The 16322-nt window shown below is 44.6% G+C and overlaps 1 protein-coding gene across 4 annotated transcripts in view; it reads left to right on the top strand.

Moving 5' to 3' along the window:
* The window catches only part of LOC140604785 (uncharacterized), a 196918-nt gene that overhangs the window by 117467 nt on the left and 63129 nt on the right, over positions 1-16322 (top strand). The window contains exon 4 of one of the 4 annotated variants that reach the window (XM_072776328.1): positions 13500-14488. The exons of the other annotated variants lie outside the window; for them this stretch is intronic. Within the exon in view, the coding sequence (XP_072632429.1) occupies positions 13500-13771 (272 nt within the window). The 3' untranslated portion in view covers positions 13772-14488. Of the gene's footprint in view, positions 1-13499; positions 14489-16322 lie in introns of those variants that run through there. 4 annotated transcript variants of the gene reach the window in all.

Below are 16322 nucleotides of genomic sequence, written 5' to 3'. Positions count from 1 at the left end.
TGAATCAGTAGGCTGAATAAAGCAGATTGACCTCCTTAGTGTAGATGGGCCTCATCCAATCTGTTGGAGGCCTGACTAGAATAAAAGGTCGGGGAAGGAAGAATTTGCTGTCTACCAGATTTCAAGGTGGGACATTGGTTTCTTCCTGTATGCAGAATGGAACTTACACCATCAGCTCTCCTGGTTCCCCAGCTTGCAGACAGCAGATTGTGGGATTTCTCAGCCTCTATAACCAAATGATTAATTTCTCTCTGTTAGTTCTTTTTTTCTGGAGAATCCTGACTAATACACTTCTGGAGCCAAGAGTAGGGTCAGATTTTCTCAAAGGGCATTGACAGATTGAGCAAGGAATGGACTGATGCCCGATGAAAACTGGGATTATTTTTTTTTTAAAGATTTATTTATTTGCTTTAGAGACTGGGGGTGGGGAGCATGAGAAGGGGGAGGGGCAGAGGTAGAGACAGAATCTCAAGCTGACTCCACCTTGAGCGCAAGCCCTACAGGGGGCTCAATCTCACAACCTTGAGCTCATGACCTGAGCCAAAACCAAGAGTCAGATGCTCAACCAACTGAGCTATCCAGGCACCCCAAGAACTGGGATTCTTTCTTTTTTTCTTTTCAAAGACTTTATTTATTTATTTGAGAGAGAGAGACAGAGTGAGCATAAGCAGATAGAGGGGTAGAGGGCAAGAGACAAGCAGACTCCCCACTGAGCAGGCAGCCCGACACAGGGCTTGATCCCAGGATCCTGAGATCATGACCTGAGCCGAAGTTAGACCTTTAACAGACTGAGCCACCCAGGTGCCCAAGACTGGGATTCTTGTTTAAAAAGGAGGGAGGGTGTGTGAACAAGAACCAGTAGAGAAAAAGAACAAGCATCTGCTACACTTGAGTTTATCCTCTCTTGAGTGGCAGAGTCAGGTCTAGTACTTACATCTTTGCATTCCATCTGCCTGTTGTTATTTACTGCTGATAAAGGGCAACTCACTGAGCTAGGTGCTGTGATAAAATAACACCCAAGAAAGATCCAGAGATTTAGCACGGGACAAAAGCCATACTCAAATAGCTAGAGAGGAACATAGTATGTAATACATGCCATCACAGGGAAATAAGTCGGGCCCTGTTCCTGGTAGAAAAACTTCCCGTATGGACATATGGTGCCTCCTTCCTTGGCAGACTTGTACACCACTTTTTGCACTATGTGCCGAGAGTCCTTAGCCCATGGACAGTGGGTTTCACACAAACAGCACGTTGCACAATCTTTCCTTAAAGTTAACATGTAAGATGAACTAATATGGAGAAAATGTAAATCTCTTATGTCCAGGACTCTTACCACACTCTTTAGAAAAACCAAAGGCTTAACAGAGTAGTGTATTATTCAGACTTAAAGTTTTAAATGTGTCCTTGAGCCTCCAGGAAATATTCCTGAAATATTTTCCCCTACAAGGGATAATGTCTATTGAGAACCCTTCTTCCTTCCTTAGTCCTAAAATAGTTTATTTTTTTTTTCATCTCTCTGCTCAACACCAAAGAAGGGGTATAATTCTTTTGTTCTGATTTTAATGGATTGTGGTTTTAAAAATACCTAGCCTGTTGCCCAGGGCACAATAGGTCCTCCATAAATGCTGTTAAACCTGGCTCTATAGCTGTAAATGATGATCATCTCAGTCTTCCTTTTAAGCAACACCTGATTTCAAGGACTTCTTAGCACCAAGGAATCCCTTGTGCTATTTAAATGGAAGTTATTCATCTCTTCATTGGGGTCCTTCTCTTGGGCACCTGAAATTAATATCCTTATCAAAGGTTGCAAGCTCAAATAGCAAGAGGGGCCAAGCGGGCAAACACAGCAGTAAAGCAGTTCGGGGCAACTCTCCATGAGCAGTCTAATACCAATCTTGACATTGTATTCATTAATTTTTGAGCATTCCCCCCACCCCAAGACAATTGAACACAATTAATGAGAAATTTTAATCTATTGAAAATGTCATGGAGAGACAGGAATGAGCATTTGAATACTAAGAGCAGAAACAACCAAATTCTCCATTTCCCCCAGAAGATCTTCTTCCATCCCATCTACCTTGCTTCTCTGCTTTCTCTTGCCCACACAGGCTCTATGTGGATAGCTCAGTCTCCGAAATAAAACAAAGACAGAACTTTGCCTTTGTGAGGCACACGTGCCCATCCTTCTTCAAACAGACTCCACCCAGGAGGAATATAGTGTGGTGACCACTCTGCACATTCACCATGCTGAAAGCCAGAGACCATGGGGAAGGGACTACAGCCGTCAGGCCACCCATTGGATGTTTTCTCTTCCCAAGAGTATCGTTTAGATGTGGAGTAAGCCCTTTGAGTACGGGATGGAAGAAGTATTTAAGAGATTCCAGAATGGAAATTCTGACTATCTGTGGGTCTTTTTAGAATTATTTGCCTCAAGACAGTCATAAAACTAGTTCTCCAAAGATCATGAAACATTTGACTGACACAGAGCAGATGCCCTTGCCTCATTCTAGAGGATGCAGTTAACTCCCCAGAGAGGGGCTAAATCTACTGATGGCCTAAGGAGCATTCACTCTATGTGGCCAGATATTGTCCTTTATTGTAAGCCAGGTTATTAGGAGATACCCTTTGGCTAAGAACATCTACAAATAATGATTAAGTAAGTTTTAAGATCTTCATAAAAGCATCACATTACTGATGAGATAGGAAAGAAATATCAAGCCAAAAGCTACAATAAAGCAAAAATCCAGAGGGAAGCAGAGCACTCTGAACTACTTTTGTCCTGATGGTATTTGCCAAAATGGTCTGAGACCTGGAGTAGTGGTTTTCACAGACTCATGGGGTGAGAGGGACAGGGTCATCTAAACATAAAGATTTAATGGAAGCCTTCAGATTAAGTGGGACTCTCAACAGTGAAGCCACCTTCCTGCTTTCTCGGGCCCTCAGGGAGTGTGAGGAGATTTAACTGGACCAGAAGGAACAAAGGAGAAAACCAAAATCCACAAGAAGTTGTAACTACAGGTAGTTAACTGCTGTGGATTCAAAAGACTGGAGTGGTCTAAGAAATCTTAAATCCTGAATGAAGTTTAAAGTGGTAGCAGACAGAAAAGCACCCACACGCCTACAAGAAGCAAATTCAAATTCTCCTCAAAGAAGGGCACCTTCATTTTAGACCATAGAACATCTCCACAAATAATTTTCTAAGGGCAGTGAGCAGTGTATAATTAAAAATATTTAAAAAAATATTCAAGCACACAAGGAAACCAGCAGAAGTAACAAAGAGCTGCAAAAATACCAACATAGATGTTAGATTACTGAATTAGCAGCTATTAAGCATCCACACTTAGTGTTTAAAATAGAGTTTAGAAATATCTGCATGGTGTGGCGCCTGGGCCGCTCAGTTGGTTAAGCATCTGCCTTTAGCTCAGGTCATGATCTCAGAGTCCTGGGATTGAGCCCTACTTCCCTAGGCTCCCTGCTCAGTGGGGAGTCTGCTTCTCTCTTCCTCTGCCCCTCCACCTACTCATCTCATGCCATATCTCTCTTTCTCTGTCTTTCTCTCAAATAAATAAATAAAGTTTTAAAAAAGAAATATCTACTTTGAAGGGTAAAGTATAAAAAATGTCAGTGGGCCTAAAAAATAACTAACTTTAAGTTTTAATCAAAATTAAAAACCCTGGGGATCCCTGGGTGGTGCAGCGGTTTGGCGCCTGCCTTTGGCCCAGGGCATGATCCTGGAGACCCGGGATCGAATCCCACATCAGGCTCCCGGTGCATGGAGCCTGCTTCTCCCTCTGCCTATGTCTCTGCCTCTCTCTCTCTCTCTCTCTCTGTGACTATCATAAATAAATAAATTTTAAAAAAAATTAAAAAAATTTAAAAAAAGGAAGTTAAAAAAAAACCAAAATTAAAAACCCTGGGGGCCAATTAAACACAATTAGAGAAACAGCAAAATAATTTTTTCTAAAGGCAACACAGAATCAAAAGATGAAAAATGGGAAGGAGGGGTTGAGATATATGCAAGAGAGTGTTAAATAGGAATTCTAGAAAGTGGGAGAGAAAAAAGCTAGGCATTATTTATTTATTTACTTGTTTGTTTATTTTAGATTTTATTTATTCATGAGAGACACACAGAGAGAGGCAGAGACATAGGCAGAGGGAGAAGCAGACTCGCTGCAAGGAGCACGATGTGGGACTCCATCCCAGGACCCTGGGATCACGACCTGAGCCAAAGGCAGATGCTCAATTGCTGAACCACCCAGGCGTCCCAAGCTAGGCAACATTTAAAGTCATAATATCTAAACATTTTCAGAACTGCCAGATACTTCTGCAGAGATTCAGGAAACCCATCAAATCCCAAGCAGGATAAATAAAACATACTGAGGGGCATCATAGTGAAGTTGCAGAAAACTAAAGATAAGGAGAAAAATCTTAAAAGCATCCAGAAAAAAGGAGAGAATAGATTGTTTTTAAAGAAATAGCAGCTCTAGTGACAGCAGATTTTCACCTGCAAACAAGGGAAGCTAGAAAAACAGCGATATAGTTTCAGTGCACTGAGAGATAATAATTTGCCAACCTAGAATTTGTTGATGCAATGGAGAAAAAAGTCTTTCAAGAATAAGGACAAAATAAATATTCCAGAGAAATAAAAATGATTAGTTCATCACTAACAAAAGCTCCTAAAGGAAATGCTAAAGGATGTACTTGAGGCAGAATAAATAAATGAATGAAAAAAAAAATGAATGAATGAACGAATGAATGATCCTATATGGAATGTTTGAGATACAAAAAGAGTGAAGAGCAAAGCAAATGACAGAGGTAAATGAACATTGACAATATAACATTGTAATTCATATTTTTTGTTGTGTTTAAAGGTTGATTTAAAATATATGGAAAAAACCAGTATTAGTAGGTAAAGAGGAATGGAGTTTGAGCATTCTAAGGTTTTCACATTGCCTGGGAGGAGAGTAAAGATATTGATTAACTTAGACTTTGGTGGGTTACGGGTGCAAGTTGGAATTTTTCTAGGGTAACCACCAAAAGAGTAGAAGCAGAGTGCATATAACTTCCAAATTAGTGTGTGTCAGAGAGATGGAATAATGTAAGATTCTCAGTTAAACCAAAAGAAGGACGCACAGTATAAGCATCCAAGATTATGCCGTCTCCATCTAATTTTGAGATATGTTAAAGACATGAAAAGCGGAGACTGTCCAACTCAAATGATTCTGCTACAAAGAGTAGAGAGATTCTTGACTCCAGCTGTGCTAACCAGAGTCTCCCACAGGAACCGGAAAACATGAATAGAGATGACAAGTAAATAGGGCTAAAGCACATGGTAGCAGCAGCAAAAAAAAAAAAAAAAAAAAAAAAAATATATATATATATATATATATATATATATATATATATATATATCCGTGAGCTCTGGCCCCTGAGGTCCCTGGAGGAGCCCCCTGGTCCCTGTCCCCCTGTCTTTCTCAAGGCCTAGCTGGTCAGCTCTTCCTCACTGTAAGCTCTCCCACATGCCTCTAATACCTTCTGCCACCAACCCCTTCCCCCACATCTTCCTTTTTTTTTCTTGCCTAATTGGCCTTGGTTTGCTTAGAAACAAAAGAAACTTCACTGATGCCAAGAACCATTGCAGCTCATGCCAGAAGTATCTTCTCTCTGTTACACAAAAATCCAAATGTTTGGCATGGATGGTGAGTTGTCTTCTTAGGAACAACCTAAGATGCAGCTGGATTCCTTAACTTATATCAAATATGCAAAACGAGGATCTCCAGGATGTAACCCAAATGGGGCGGGCCTCCCAAGGGGAACCTTGGCTCTTACTTTACATTCACTTTGAGGCCCTCCTCACCACTATGTCATATCCTCTAAAACACATCTGATACTACAACATATCAATAAGAAGATTGGTGTTCTAATGAAGATTCTTTGGAATCTATGAAAGAGAGGTCGCATCCCATATGTATCAGCAAGCAGAAATTTCATCCATGACCCCATCAGACATGTTTCATCTTCCTATCAAAGAGCCCACCTCTGTCAGTTGCTTCTTTTCTCTTCTCTTCTCTATGTTCTCCCACCCAACTTTAAAAGTTCTCTTTGGTATCTTAAGAAAGTCAACCTTTAACCAGTTTGTATACACCATTCGGCAAACAAAAACCCTGGTAGTTAGGGAAACAGCATATCCCTTAGGGTTGGGGATCTTGGTTCTTTTTACCACCTTATCTGATGTGTTCTTCCTTAATGATGGGAGTCCTTCAAGAGTGGGAACTCTGTAGCACTCCTAGCACCTTGAATAACAGCCTGGCAATAATCAACTTTGCATGAAGAGTTGTTGAATGAATTTCATATATTTTTGTGCACCTTTTAGAGCTATGAAAAGCACAACACATGAAATATGTCCTTGATAAGCGGTCCTTGAGTAGATGATTGCCTCACCTCTATTTAGCTCTTACTACACCTTCTGATGCTACTAACAGAATACAGCATTAAATCAATTTGTCTATTGATTAAACTATGATGCTTTAGTGCTCCATGCTAAGAGTGTGGGCCATTTATTTATTTATTTATTTTGAGTGTGGGCCATTTAGAAGAAAGTTTGAAATTGAGACTAGTAGTCCAAATTTCCATTTCAAAAATGGTGTAAAGATAGATAAGCCAGGGGAAAGTCTTCATTTCTATGGATCAATATCTTTAAAAAGTGATTATTGGAGGGGTTCCTGGGTGGCTAAGTCAGTTAAGCATCTGTCTTTGGCTTAGGTTATGATCCCGGGGACCTGGGATTGAGCTCCGTGTTGAGCTCCCTGCTCAGCTGGGAGTCTGTTTCTTCCTCTCCCTCTGCCACTCCCCCTGCTTGCGTGGGAGTGCTCTCTCTCTCAAATAAATAAAAATCTTTTTTAAAAAAAGGATTATTGGATTAAAAATAAAATTCAGACTGTGTCTCTACATGACCAGAATATTTAATTTAAATAGAATTACCAGATAATACAAGACACCTGGTTAAATTTGAATTTCAGATAAACTACCAATAATTTTTAGTAGAGATATGTCCTATATATTGCATAGGATATATTTATTCTTAAAAAAATTCATTGTCTTTCTCAAATTTAAATTTAACTGGGCATCTTATATCTTTATTTGCTGGTGACTCCAAATCTATGGAAAAAATATTCAGTTTATTGTTTAGATATTTGATCTGCATGTCATCTGGATAAATTAATCTCCTTTTCATATAGATGTTCTATTATTGGGTAAAGCATTAAAGGCCCACTTTCTCCTGTTCTTACATCTCTTCACATCTTTCCTCCCCTAGCCATAGCATTCAGTTGAAATAAAAGACTTTTTTGTCCCCCATCCCATTACCACCCCCAGCTCTCAAGGACCTGAGAACCAGAGGTTCTGGGTAATTCAGTTATTAATGACTTTCACTGGAGATGATATTGATAAAAGGGGTTAAAATGACTACTTTGGATATTAAAGATCTCAACGTGTGGAAAAGCTCAAAGTGATAAAAATTCCTTCATTCTTAACATACTTTCCAATCTGAATCACACAGCCCAGGCCATAAGGGACCATGCCAGAAAAACCGATCTTAAGGAATATGTCCATAATTCTGCATAATGAATAATGACCAACATGAGCAAAGGAAACAAAGATGCTTTCCATATAGCAAATCCACAAATGCTGGGATTCAAGGTATGGGGTGTTGGTGAAAGTGGAGGACAGGAGATTGATCAACGTACAGAGAAATGTGTACAACAATAAAAAAGGATAGCTTGATGATATTTTTTTGTTGAGGGCCAGATGTATATACCTGGAAACTTTATCGACCCATTTTCTTTAGAGGTAAGGCCTATCTAGATTAGAGGAAAGTTTGATTTTTTTTTTTTAAGATTTTATTTATTTGAGGGCAGCCCCGGTGGCGCAGCAGAGTGGCGCCGCCTGCAGCCCGGGTGTTATTCTGGAGACCCGGGATCGAGTCCCATGTCGGGCTTCCTGCATGGAGCCTGCTTCTCCCTCTGCCTGTGTCTCTACCTCTCTCTCTCTCTGTGTCTCTCATGAATAAATAAATAAAATCTTTTTTTAAAAAAGATTTTATTTATTTGAGAGAGAGAGAGCGAGAGCACAGAGGCAGAGGGAGAGGGAGAAGCAGCTCCCTGCTGAGCAGGGAGCCCAATGCAGGGGTAAATCCCAGGACTCTGAGACCACGATCTGAGCTGAAGGCAGACACTTAACCGACTGAGCCACCCACACGTGTCCAGGAAAGTTTGATTCTAAAGGCCCTTTAAGGAAGAATCAATTTCCTGCAAGTATATATTCTTTTTTTTTTTTTTGTATTTTATATTGGGGTTTGATTTGCCAACATATAGTGTAACACTCATCCCATCAAGTGCCCCCCTCAGTGCCTGTCACCCAGTCACCTATCCCCCTGCCCACCTCCCCTTCCACTACTTCTGTTTGTTTTCCAGAGTTAGGAGTCTCTCATGTTCCGTCACCCTCTCTGATATTTCCCACTCATTTTCTCTCCTTTCCCTTTTAATCTTTTTCACTATTTTTTATATTCCCTGAATGAATGAAACCATATAATGTTCGTCCTTCTCCGATTGACTTACTTCACTCTGCATAGTACCCTCCAGTTTCATCCACATCGAAGCAAATGGTGGGTATTCGTCGTTTCCAATGGCTGAGTAACATTCCATTGTATACATGGACCACATCTTCTTTATCCATTCATCTTTCGATGGACACCAAGGCTCCTTCCACAGTTTGGCTATTGTGGACATTGCTGCTATAAACATTGGGGTGCAGGTGTCCTGCCGTTTCACTGCATCTGTATCTTTGGGGTAAATCCCCAGCAGTGCAATTGCTGGGTCGTAGGGCACTTCTATTTTTAACTCTTTGAGGAACCTCCACACAATTTTCCAGAGTGGTTGTACCAGTTCACATTCCCACCAACAGTGCAAGAGGGTTCCTCTTTCTCCACATCCTCTCCGACGTTTGTTGTTTCCTGTGCAAGTATTTATTCTAATTGGAATTAGATTGAGCAAGTGGAACTACTTAAAAGTCTTACTTTAATGGATAAGTAAGAATAAGGTACATGGTTAAAATGACAAAAAGCCATAAGTGGTGATTGACTTTTTATGGCACTACTGCATAATTCTTATCAATTAATATAAATATGAACAACATGGGTTTTTATACATTTATTGGACACAAACCTGCTATAATTCTTGGGCTGCCTGCCTGGATCATTTTCTAAAAAGGGCTCCAGAACCCAGGAAGCAACTCCCAATAGACTGAGTCATCCAATCCCCTGGCCATCACTGATTGCTCCAGAGGCAGACACTTCCACCTGGACTGGACCAATCAGAGTACTTCTCCAAGATTTCTTTCAAACTGAAGCTTGAAACTTAGCTCTCTTTGGAGGTGGAAGCCAGTATGTGAATCTTGAGAGTCCGCACTGCCATGTGGAGGCATCCTGACTGCAGCAGGAGAATGGATCCAACATGCAGAGGGAAGTAAAGACATAGAGCACATGTTCTGTTAATTCAGGTCCTTTGTTCTAGTCGGCCCTGAAGCCTGTTGTTTCTTTGTACTGCCCACTGCTGTGTGATCTGCTGTGTGTGTTTACCTAACAATGTCTCCTTTTTGCCTCTATTAACTATGCTCCTGACATTTATAATAAAAGCATCTTAAATAGCCCAACAGAGTATGTCAGGAGCTGTGCTGTTGCTAGGGGGCTTGTACCCTGAAGGAACATACAGTTTTTGTGTGTCAACCATAATACAGGGAGGAAAGTCATAAATGTTACAAGAGTATTCAAGAGCTGTAAGAAAGCAAAGGTAGGAGACAGGAGGGTTTAAGGACAACTTCTTGTCTGAGATGGCTTTTGAGCTTGCCTCTAAGGTCAGATAAGATTGGATCATGTGGCAATGAGGGAGAGAAGTCCCCCAGGACAGGGAAGATAACATGAGCAAAGATTTAGTGTCAGACAAAAGGGGTATGTGTGGAAAACAGCCACGCCTGGCAGGTCAAATCATTAAGCAGCAATAGGGGAAACCTGAAGTTTTGGCTTTTTTTCTTTTTTTTTTTTTTTTTTTAAGATTTTATTTATTTATTCATGAGAGACACACACAGAGAGAGGCGGAGACATGGGCAGAGGGAGAAGCAGGCTTCCGGGAGCCAGATGCAGGACTCGCTCCCAGGACCCTGGGATCACGCAGGACATGAGCCAAAGGCAGACAGCTCACTGCTAAGCCACCCAGGGATCCCGAAACCTGAAGATTTTTAAGCAAGTGAGGAATGTGTTCTTTGAAATAATACATCCGACACTGGGCTGGAAAGGGGAAAGGATGGGGTTGTGCAGTTGGGAGCTTATTACAGTGCTCCGAGCTGAAAACAATAAACAGTCTAATGAGGAGAAGGCAGACAGGGAGCGGAAAGACAATGGGAAAACTCCACATCGAATAATCCCAATATTGTCAGTAAAGAAGGACCTCAGGAGAGCAGGGAGCAGAGGTGGCAGGGACACCCCAGGAGTGAAACGAAGGCTGCAAGGGGCACCATGGGCATAGGAGAAGGAGTCCAAAGTGAGTGAGACCCTGCCAAGGCCCACTGAAGTCTTCCTTGAGGTTAGATAATGGGAAGGATGTCCAAAACCAGCGACCAGCCTCCACAGTTGATGGGCTCGCAGCAGAGAAGTGAAAGAGCAAGTGCAGGTGCGCAGAGTAGGGACCTCTGGAGTTAGTGAAAGGGAAGTACTGCAGGGGAAACCTCAGAGGAATGAAACCAGGGAGCGGCCCCCTCCACCAGTAGATGGCCGGAGCTTGAAAGTGGGCAATCCCACCTGGGCCAGGATGCAAGTAAAGCCAGGAGGACACTCAGGAAACAGAAAGGAAGTGATAGGTTCATTGACCGAGGAGGATCAAGGAGATGTGAGATCCTGTAGAACTGAAAGGAGGATTTCAGGGCTCTAGAGAGAGCCGGGGCCTGGGGCGGTTCTGTATGATGATCTACTTGTGTCCTGATAACATCAAATCAATGCAGATAAAAGGTCTCCAGACCTGAGGAAGCTGAGGAACTGTCGGAAGAGGATATCTATGGATGTTTCTAGAAGGAGGAGGAGCAAGAGATGAGGACATGTGAAGATCATGCTAGGCAGTGGGAAACAGGAAGGATTGGGGAAGGGGAGACAGAATGGTGTGGACTTGCCCAGAGCTCATGAGGGCCTTCGAGGGAAGACAGGGTCAGGAAAGAGAACTGAGGGAGGAGGGAGGAGGAGAGGCACCTCGTGGCCTGCTGGCGTGGAATGGCCAAGTGGGAGATGGGAGCTATGTGTTGGAATGCTGTGCCGGGAGAGGACAGTGTCAGCCTGCAGATAAAATCAGTTTTCAATAAGGTGAGGTAATGAAGGGAGCATCCCAAGTAAAGACGAAGGATATGGGACAGTTTATTTCCAAGAGATGACTGGGCTCCCTGGGTGCCCGGAGGAGAGCTCACACCAAGCTGTAGAGAAACAAGAATGCAGAGCAAAGATGAGCACGGTTGATAATTGTCCACAGTGAGCAGAACAAAGTGAGAGGTAGCTCAAGACTCACATGAATGGCAAGGATGCAGCTCCAGCAAGAGGGATTCTCCCAAAATTCTTTTAAAGATTATTTTCAATAAGTGGGTACATGTGTCCCCTCCCACCCTTGAGACGTATATTTGCTTAGCAAATCAAGCCTCTGTGTATGTGTGTGTGAGAATGCAAGGTAACAAGGGCTTACTGGAGCTTTGCTCTGTTTGAAGATAGAAAGCCAGTGTCCCCCATTTTGATCAGTGCAGTAGGTGGTGGAGTGTAAAAGATTCCAGAGCAAAGAGATGCTTCCTTGACTCTTACTCAACCGGCTAGGGAGAAAAAAGTAGTGTCAGGTCTGATTAAGAGCTGAAAGTGGAAGCAGAGGTTATCTGAGGAGCACCTTACGAGATAAGCCCCTTTTCCTTTTATGGCTTATTCTTTCCAAAGCCTCATGATCTGAAGATTATTGCTCCTTTTGTCTTCTCCCTGCAGCATGGATGTAAGATAACCCTGCTCCACTCATTTTCAAACCAACATGGCAGGGCTTTAAGGGTGGCCCCAGCGCCAGTTCCCCAGAGGCATGGAGTCCTGTTTGGTAAGGGTAGACTCATAGGACTTGGAGAATTAGGTACTGGTTCCAGAGCTGTGCCAAGAGGGAAGGCAGCCTACTCTTCGGATCCCTCATGGCACTTGTGCCCCGTGTCACTAATGGACCAGCAGCATGGTGCACTGATTAGGATCTGCAGCTCTATCACCCATTGGCTGTGTGATCTTTGGCAAGTTCTTTGACTTCTCAGAGCCTTGCTGTTCTCACCTGGATCACTGGTACGGTGATCAGATACCTCATTTGTGACGATTAATGGACAGGGAGTACCTAATTAGCCTAATACCTGCCACAGAGTTGGGCGAGGTACTAATACTATTGTTGTAGATTCAATAAGCTTCAGTGGGAAACATGAGGAAGGCAGTGTGCATGGTGTCACTCAGTCCCTGAGTAGTATGAAGATAGGGTTATAGACCAGGATCGCCAGGGTTGGGGGAGAGCCCAAGTCTTTGGAGCAGAAGAGGAGCCTTACAAAGCCAAATTGGGGTGGCGGGGTGAGGTGGCTGGGTTACTCTGTGTTTCTCTAACAAAGTCTCCTGGGGCCTTGCTACTGAAAGTGTTGTCTGGACTACAGTGCTGGCATTTCCTAGAATCCAGGCAGAAATGCTGGCTCTCAGGCACATATATCCCAACCTAGCCACCAAAATCAGAACCTGGATTTTTAATGAGATGTTCAGGTAATTTGAACATCTTGCTATGCGTGTTGGACTTGGAGAAGCCCTGCTGTTGGGAACTGGGGAGTTCTACTGACTCGATTTACTTAACCAGCACAACCTCGGGTTGCTTCTGTGGAGTGACTGAAAGGAGGTGATGGTCAAGGAAGAAACCTCTGGGCTGGCCTCCCCTTGCCGGGAAGGCCACCAATATGAAAAAAGAGTAGGGCAGACCTTTCTGAACACTCAGCAGTGCCTTGTGACCTGAGCCCTCAGGAAAGCAGTTGAAACGCTTTAGGGAAACAAATTAACGTAGTTGCCAGGAGCAAAGCATCATAACCTAAGTCAGCCCCATACAGGCTGGGTTTGCAAAATGCCTAGGCTGTCCTTGAAAATGAGTGTATGAGTGTGTGCATGTGTGTGTGTGTGCACAATCGTCTCCCATAAAATGCATGGTCAGGAAAAATGTCTGCTTTCTTTCATAAACAGAACCACTGTGCCCACATTCAAGGGAACAGTATGTTGTTAAGACCTCTTCTGAGGGTACAAAGCCCTCTGTCCAAAGATAGGGAAGGCGTTTTTTCCTTTCCTGGGAAATAGGACTGGTCTCCGGATCCAGCTCTCCCTTCACTGCACCCCGTCCCCAACAGCTTTTCTTTCTGTTGTTCTTTTTCAACAGAGAACAGAAGTTTCCAGTTGACAGAGTCCATGCTCAGCCCCTTGGTGGTACATTGCACAAGTGGCACAGGCCTCTGGCTGCCCCTGGAAAGAAACAGGGCAGGGGACATGGAAATGTTCCAGCAGCAGCCCCAGCCTCTGTCCTCCCAACGCCCCTGTAGGCGGCGCAGCCTTGTCTGGGGCCCCACTGGAGGGATGAGGCACATTGGTCCTGGACCCCAAACCTGGGGGGGCCCTGAGCCTGGGGGCCCCCTGAGCCGGTGGGGGCCCTAAGCCTGGGGCCCCCTGAGCCTGGGGGGCAGCCCTGCCTGGTGGGGGCCCTGAGCCTGGGGTGGGCCCTGTGCGGCCGGCCCCTCTGTCCACATCAGCACTCCTCTGGAATCTGCCCCTTGTTAGTCAGGAATGTTCTTCAGATAAGGAACTGAGCAGAGCGCAGGCCCTCAATCAGTCATCCCAGGCCAGCCTGGATCTTTATCTCGAGGAGCAAGGGCAGGCCTGCTCCTCAGACCCCTTGGCGGCCTGAAACCGGTGAAACCCGAAAACCCAGAGGACCTGGAACTCAGAGGGAACTGCAGAGGAACGTGGCCACGGTGCTTTCTCCCGGATACCTCTGACCTGGAGCTGCAAACACTTATTTCCCCGCCGAGCTCCTCCGAGGAGATTGACCCCAGGGACGCAGATTACTTAACAGCTATATTTACCAAGTCAATGGAAGGGAGCCGGTACCAGCCAACTAGCTTTCCTTCAGCGCGTTCCTTCGTCTACTCCCTTGGCTTCCCCTCCTGCTCCTTCCTGGCCCTGACTTTTAACCCTTTCGTAGCTGGAGGAGTCCCCCGCTGGCCTCAGATCCCCAGGCAGACAGAAGGTGAGGGGGATGCCACCCAAGTGCCCAGATCCCCCAGCATCCCTCTTGGCAGCCCAAAATTCTGCTTTACAAACTTCTTTCTTGCAGCCTGACCATTCTTTGTCCTCCAGTGTTTCCTAATAAAATGATGCAAGTACCCTTGGGAAGGGAAATGACTCCAGCTTTTCTTTTATGGGCTGGCAGACTGAAGAATGGGCACATGTCATGGCTGTGGAGGAGAGAAGGCTGGCTGCAGGCTGGAGGAGATGACTTCTGGCCAAACCGAGGAGATTGGTGACTTCCCTAAGTCCACAAGTGGAGCAGAAGGAATGAAAAAGGGGGCACAAACCCACAAGGACCGAGATAGAGACGATAGAAGGATAGAGAACACAGAGAGTCCCTGACTTTGCCTGAGCTGTGCAGTAAGGATCACTATCGATAATGGAAATCCTGACTATCTGTTTAATCAAAATCTGCACCAGGGAGGAGGGGGCGCCTATGGGCCCCGGATCCCCATCTTCCATCCTGGAGAGGCGACAGTCAACTCTAGAATGGAAACATGGAGAAATTGCTGAGCAGGTTGCATTTTTAGGGCAAAGTAGGGATGTCAGGGTGGCTCAGTGGTTGAGCGTCTGCCTTTGGCTCAGGTAACGATCCTGGGGTCCTGGGATCAAGTTCTGCATCAGACTCCAGAGGGAGCCTGCTTCTCCCTCTGCCTCTGTGTCTGTGTCTCTCATGAATAAATAAATACAATCTTAAAAAAAAAAAAAAAAAGGCAGAGTAAGTCCCAGGGGGAAAAAAAATACACAACAAAAACAACTGAAAAGTGGAGGATGAGAAGCCAAAGGAAATGAAGCAGTGAGGGCTCTTTCTTTTCTTTCAAATTCTAGCAGTGTTTAGATTTTTAGACTATGTGATGCACGTGTCTTGTTTTCATGAAAAAAAGTCAAATGTAAAAAACGTGAGAGAAAAGAGATGGGGTGGAAGAGGATGCTTGGGATTTCAGGTTGCTCCCCAGGGCTGGCTCCGAGGGGTGCTCCAAACCCTGAGCCACACAGTCCACACCCTGGTGAGAGCAGGCCAGGAAGTCCTGCCGGTGCTTTTCCAGAGAATCGGTGCTTTTCCAGAGAATCGTGACTGAGAAGATGGAATTCTCCTCTGCGCTTGTTTGGCTTGAAAGGGGGCACCCCTGGGGTGAATCCGTGGGGCTGGGAGCTGCAGGTCTGCGGGGTAGGTGAGGCCGAGAGAGGGCTGGCAAAAGGCCAGTGCCAGCTGAAGAATTTGCATCTTCCTTTCTTCCCAGGGATTTCTGTTTTCCAGGTTCTCTGAAGCCACTTCTGCAGGCCCACCTGGCCTTCCAGGGTGCTCCCCACCGCCCCGGGGACTGCATTCGGGGGCTCAGGGGTACTAGCAGCAGGCACTGCAGGGTGGGAAGGGCCAAGGCATCTCTGAGCCTCAGCGACCCCCCACAGGGCCCTTTGCTGGGATATTTGGGGATCTCTGCCTGAGTGAGTGAGCAGGTGAGCAGGGCATTGACTCTGCAAACCCAGCTCCCTGCTTTGGCCTGCACCCTGCTTCTTGTTAAAGCCAGGAAGCGCAGGAAAACCCAAAACCTGGCTGCTGGGATGCCCAGACTAAAACTCAGAAGCCCCCACCCCTCAACCTCGGACCCACTGGCAGGTGGAATGGGAGGAAAACAGGTTGCAACACTGTGTATGGGCAGGCCTTGCAAAATGTACAAATGAGAAGAAAATGAGATAGTATAAAGTACTTAGCGAAGCCCCCCAAAGAGCACTGAAGAAAACATTAGTTATGGTGATGACAATAATAATTAGCACCTCCTGTGGCAGGAAATGTGCTAGAAACTGTGAACCTTTTACATTGAATTCTCCTACCACAATACACGCTTTTCATCTTTTAATTAATTTTTAAAAGCCTAATAAGTCCATTGTTTGATTATAAACAAATCCCCGGATTCCA

The sequence above is a fragment of the Canis lupus genome, chromosome 15 (genome assembly GCF_048164855.1).
Source record: "Canis lupus baileyi chromosome 15, mCanLup2.hap1, whole genome shotgun sequence".
In the NCBI taxonomy this organism is placed as follows: domain Eukaryota; kingdom Metazoa; phylum Chordata; class Mammalia; order Carnivora; family Canidae; genus Canis; species Canis lupus.
Note: the sequence above shows the minus strand (reverse complement) of the source record. Positions and strands in the feature narration are given on the sequence as shown.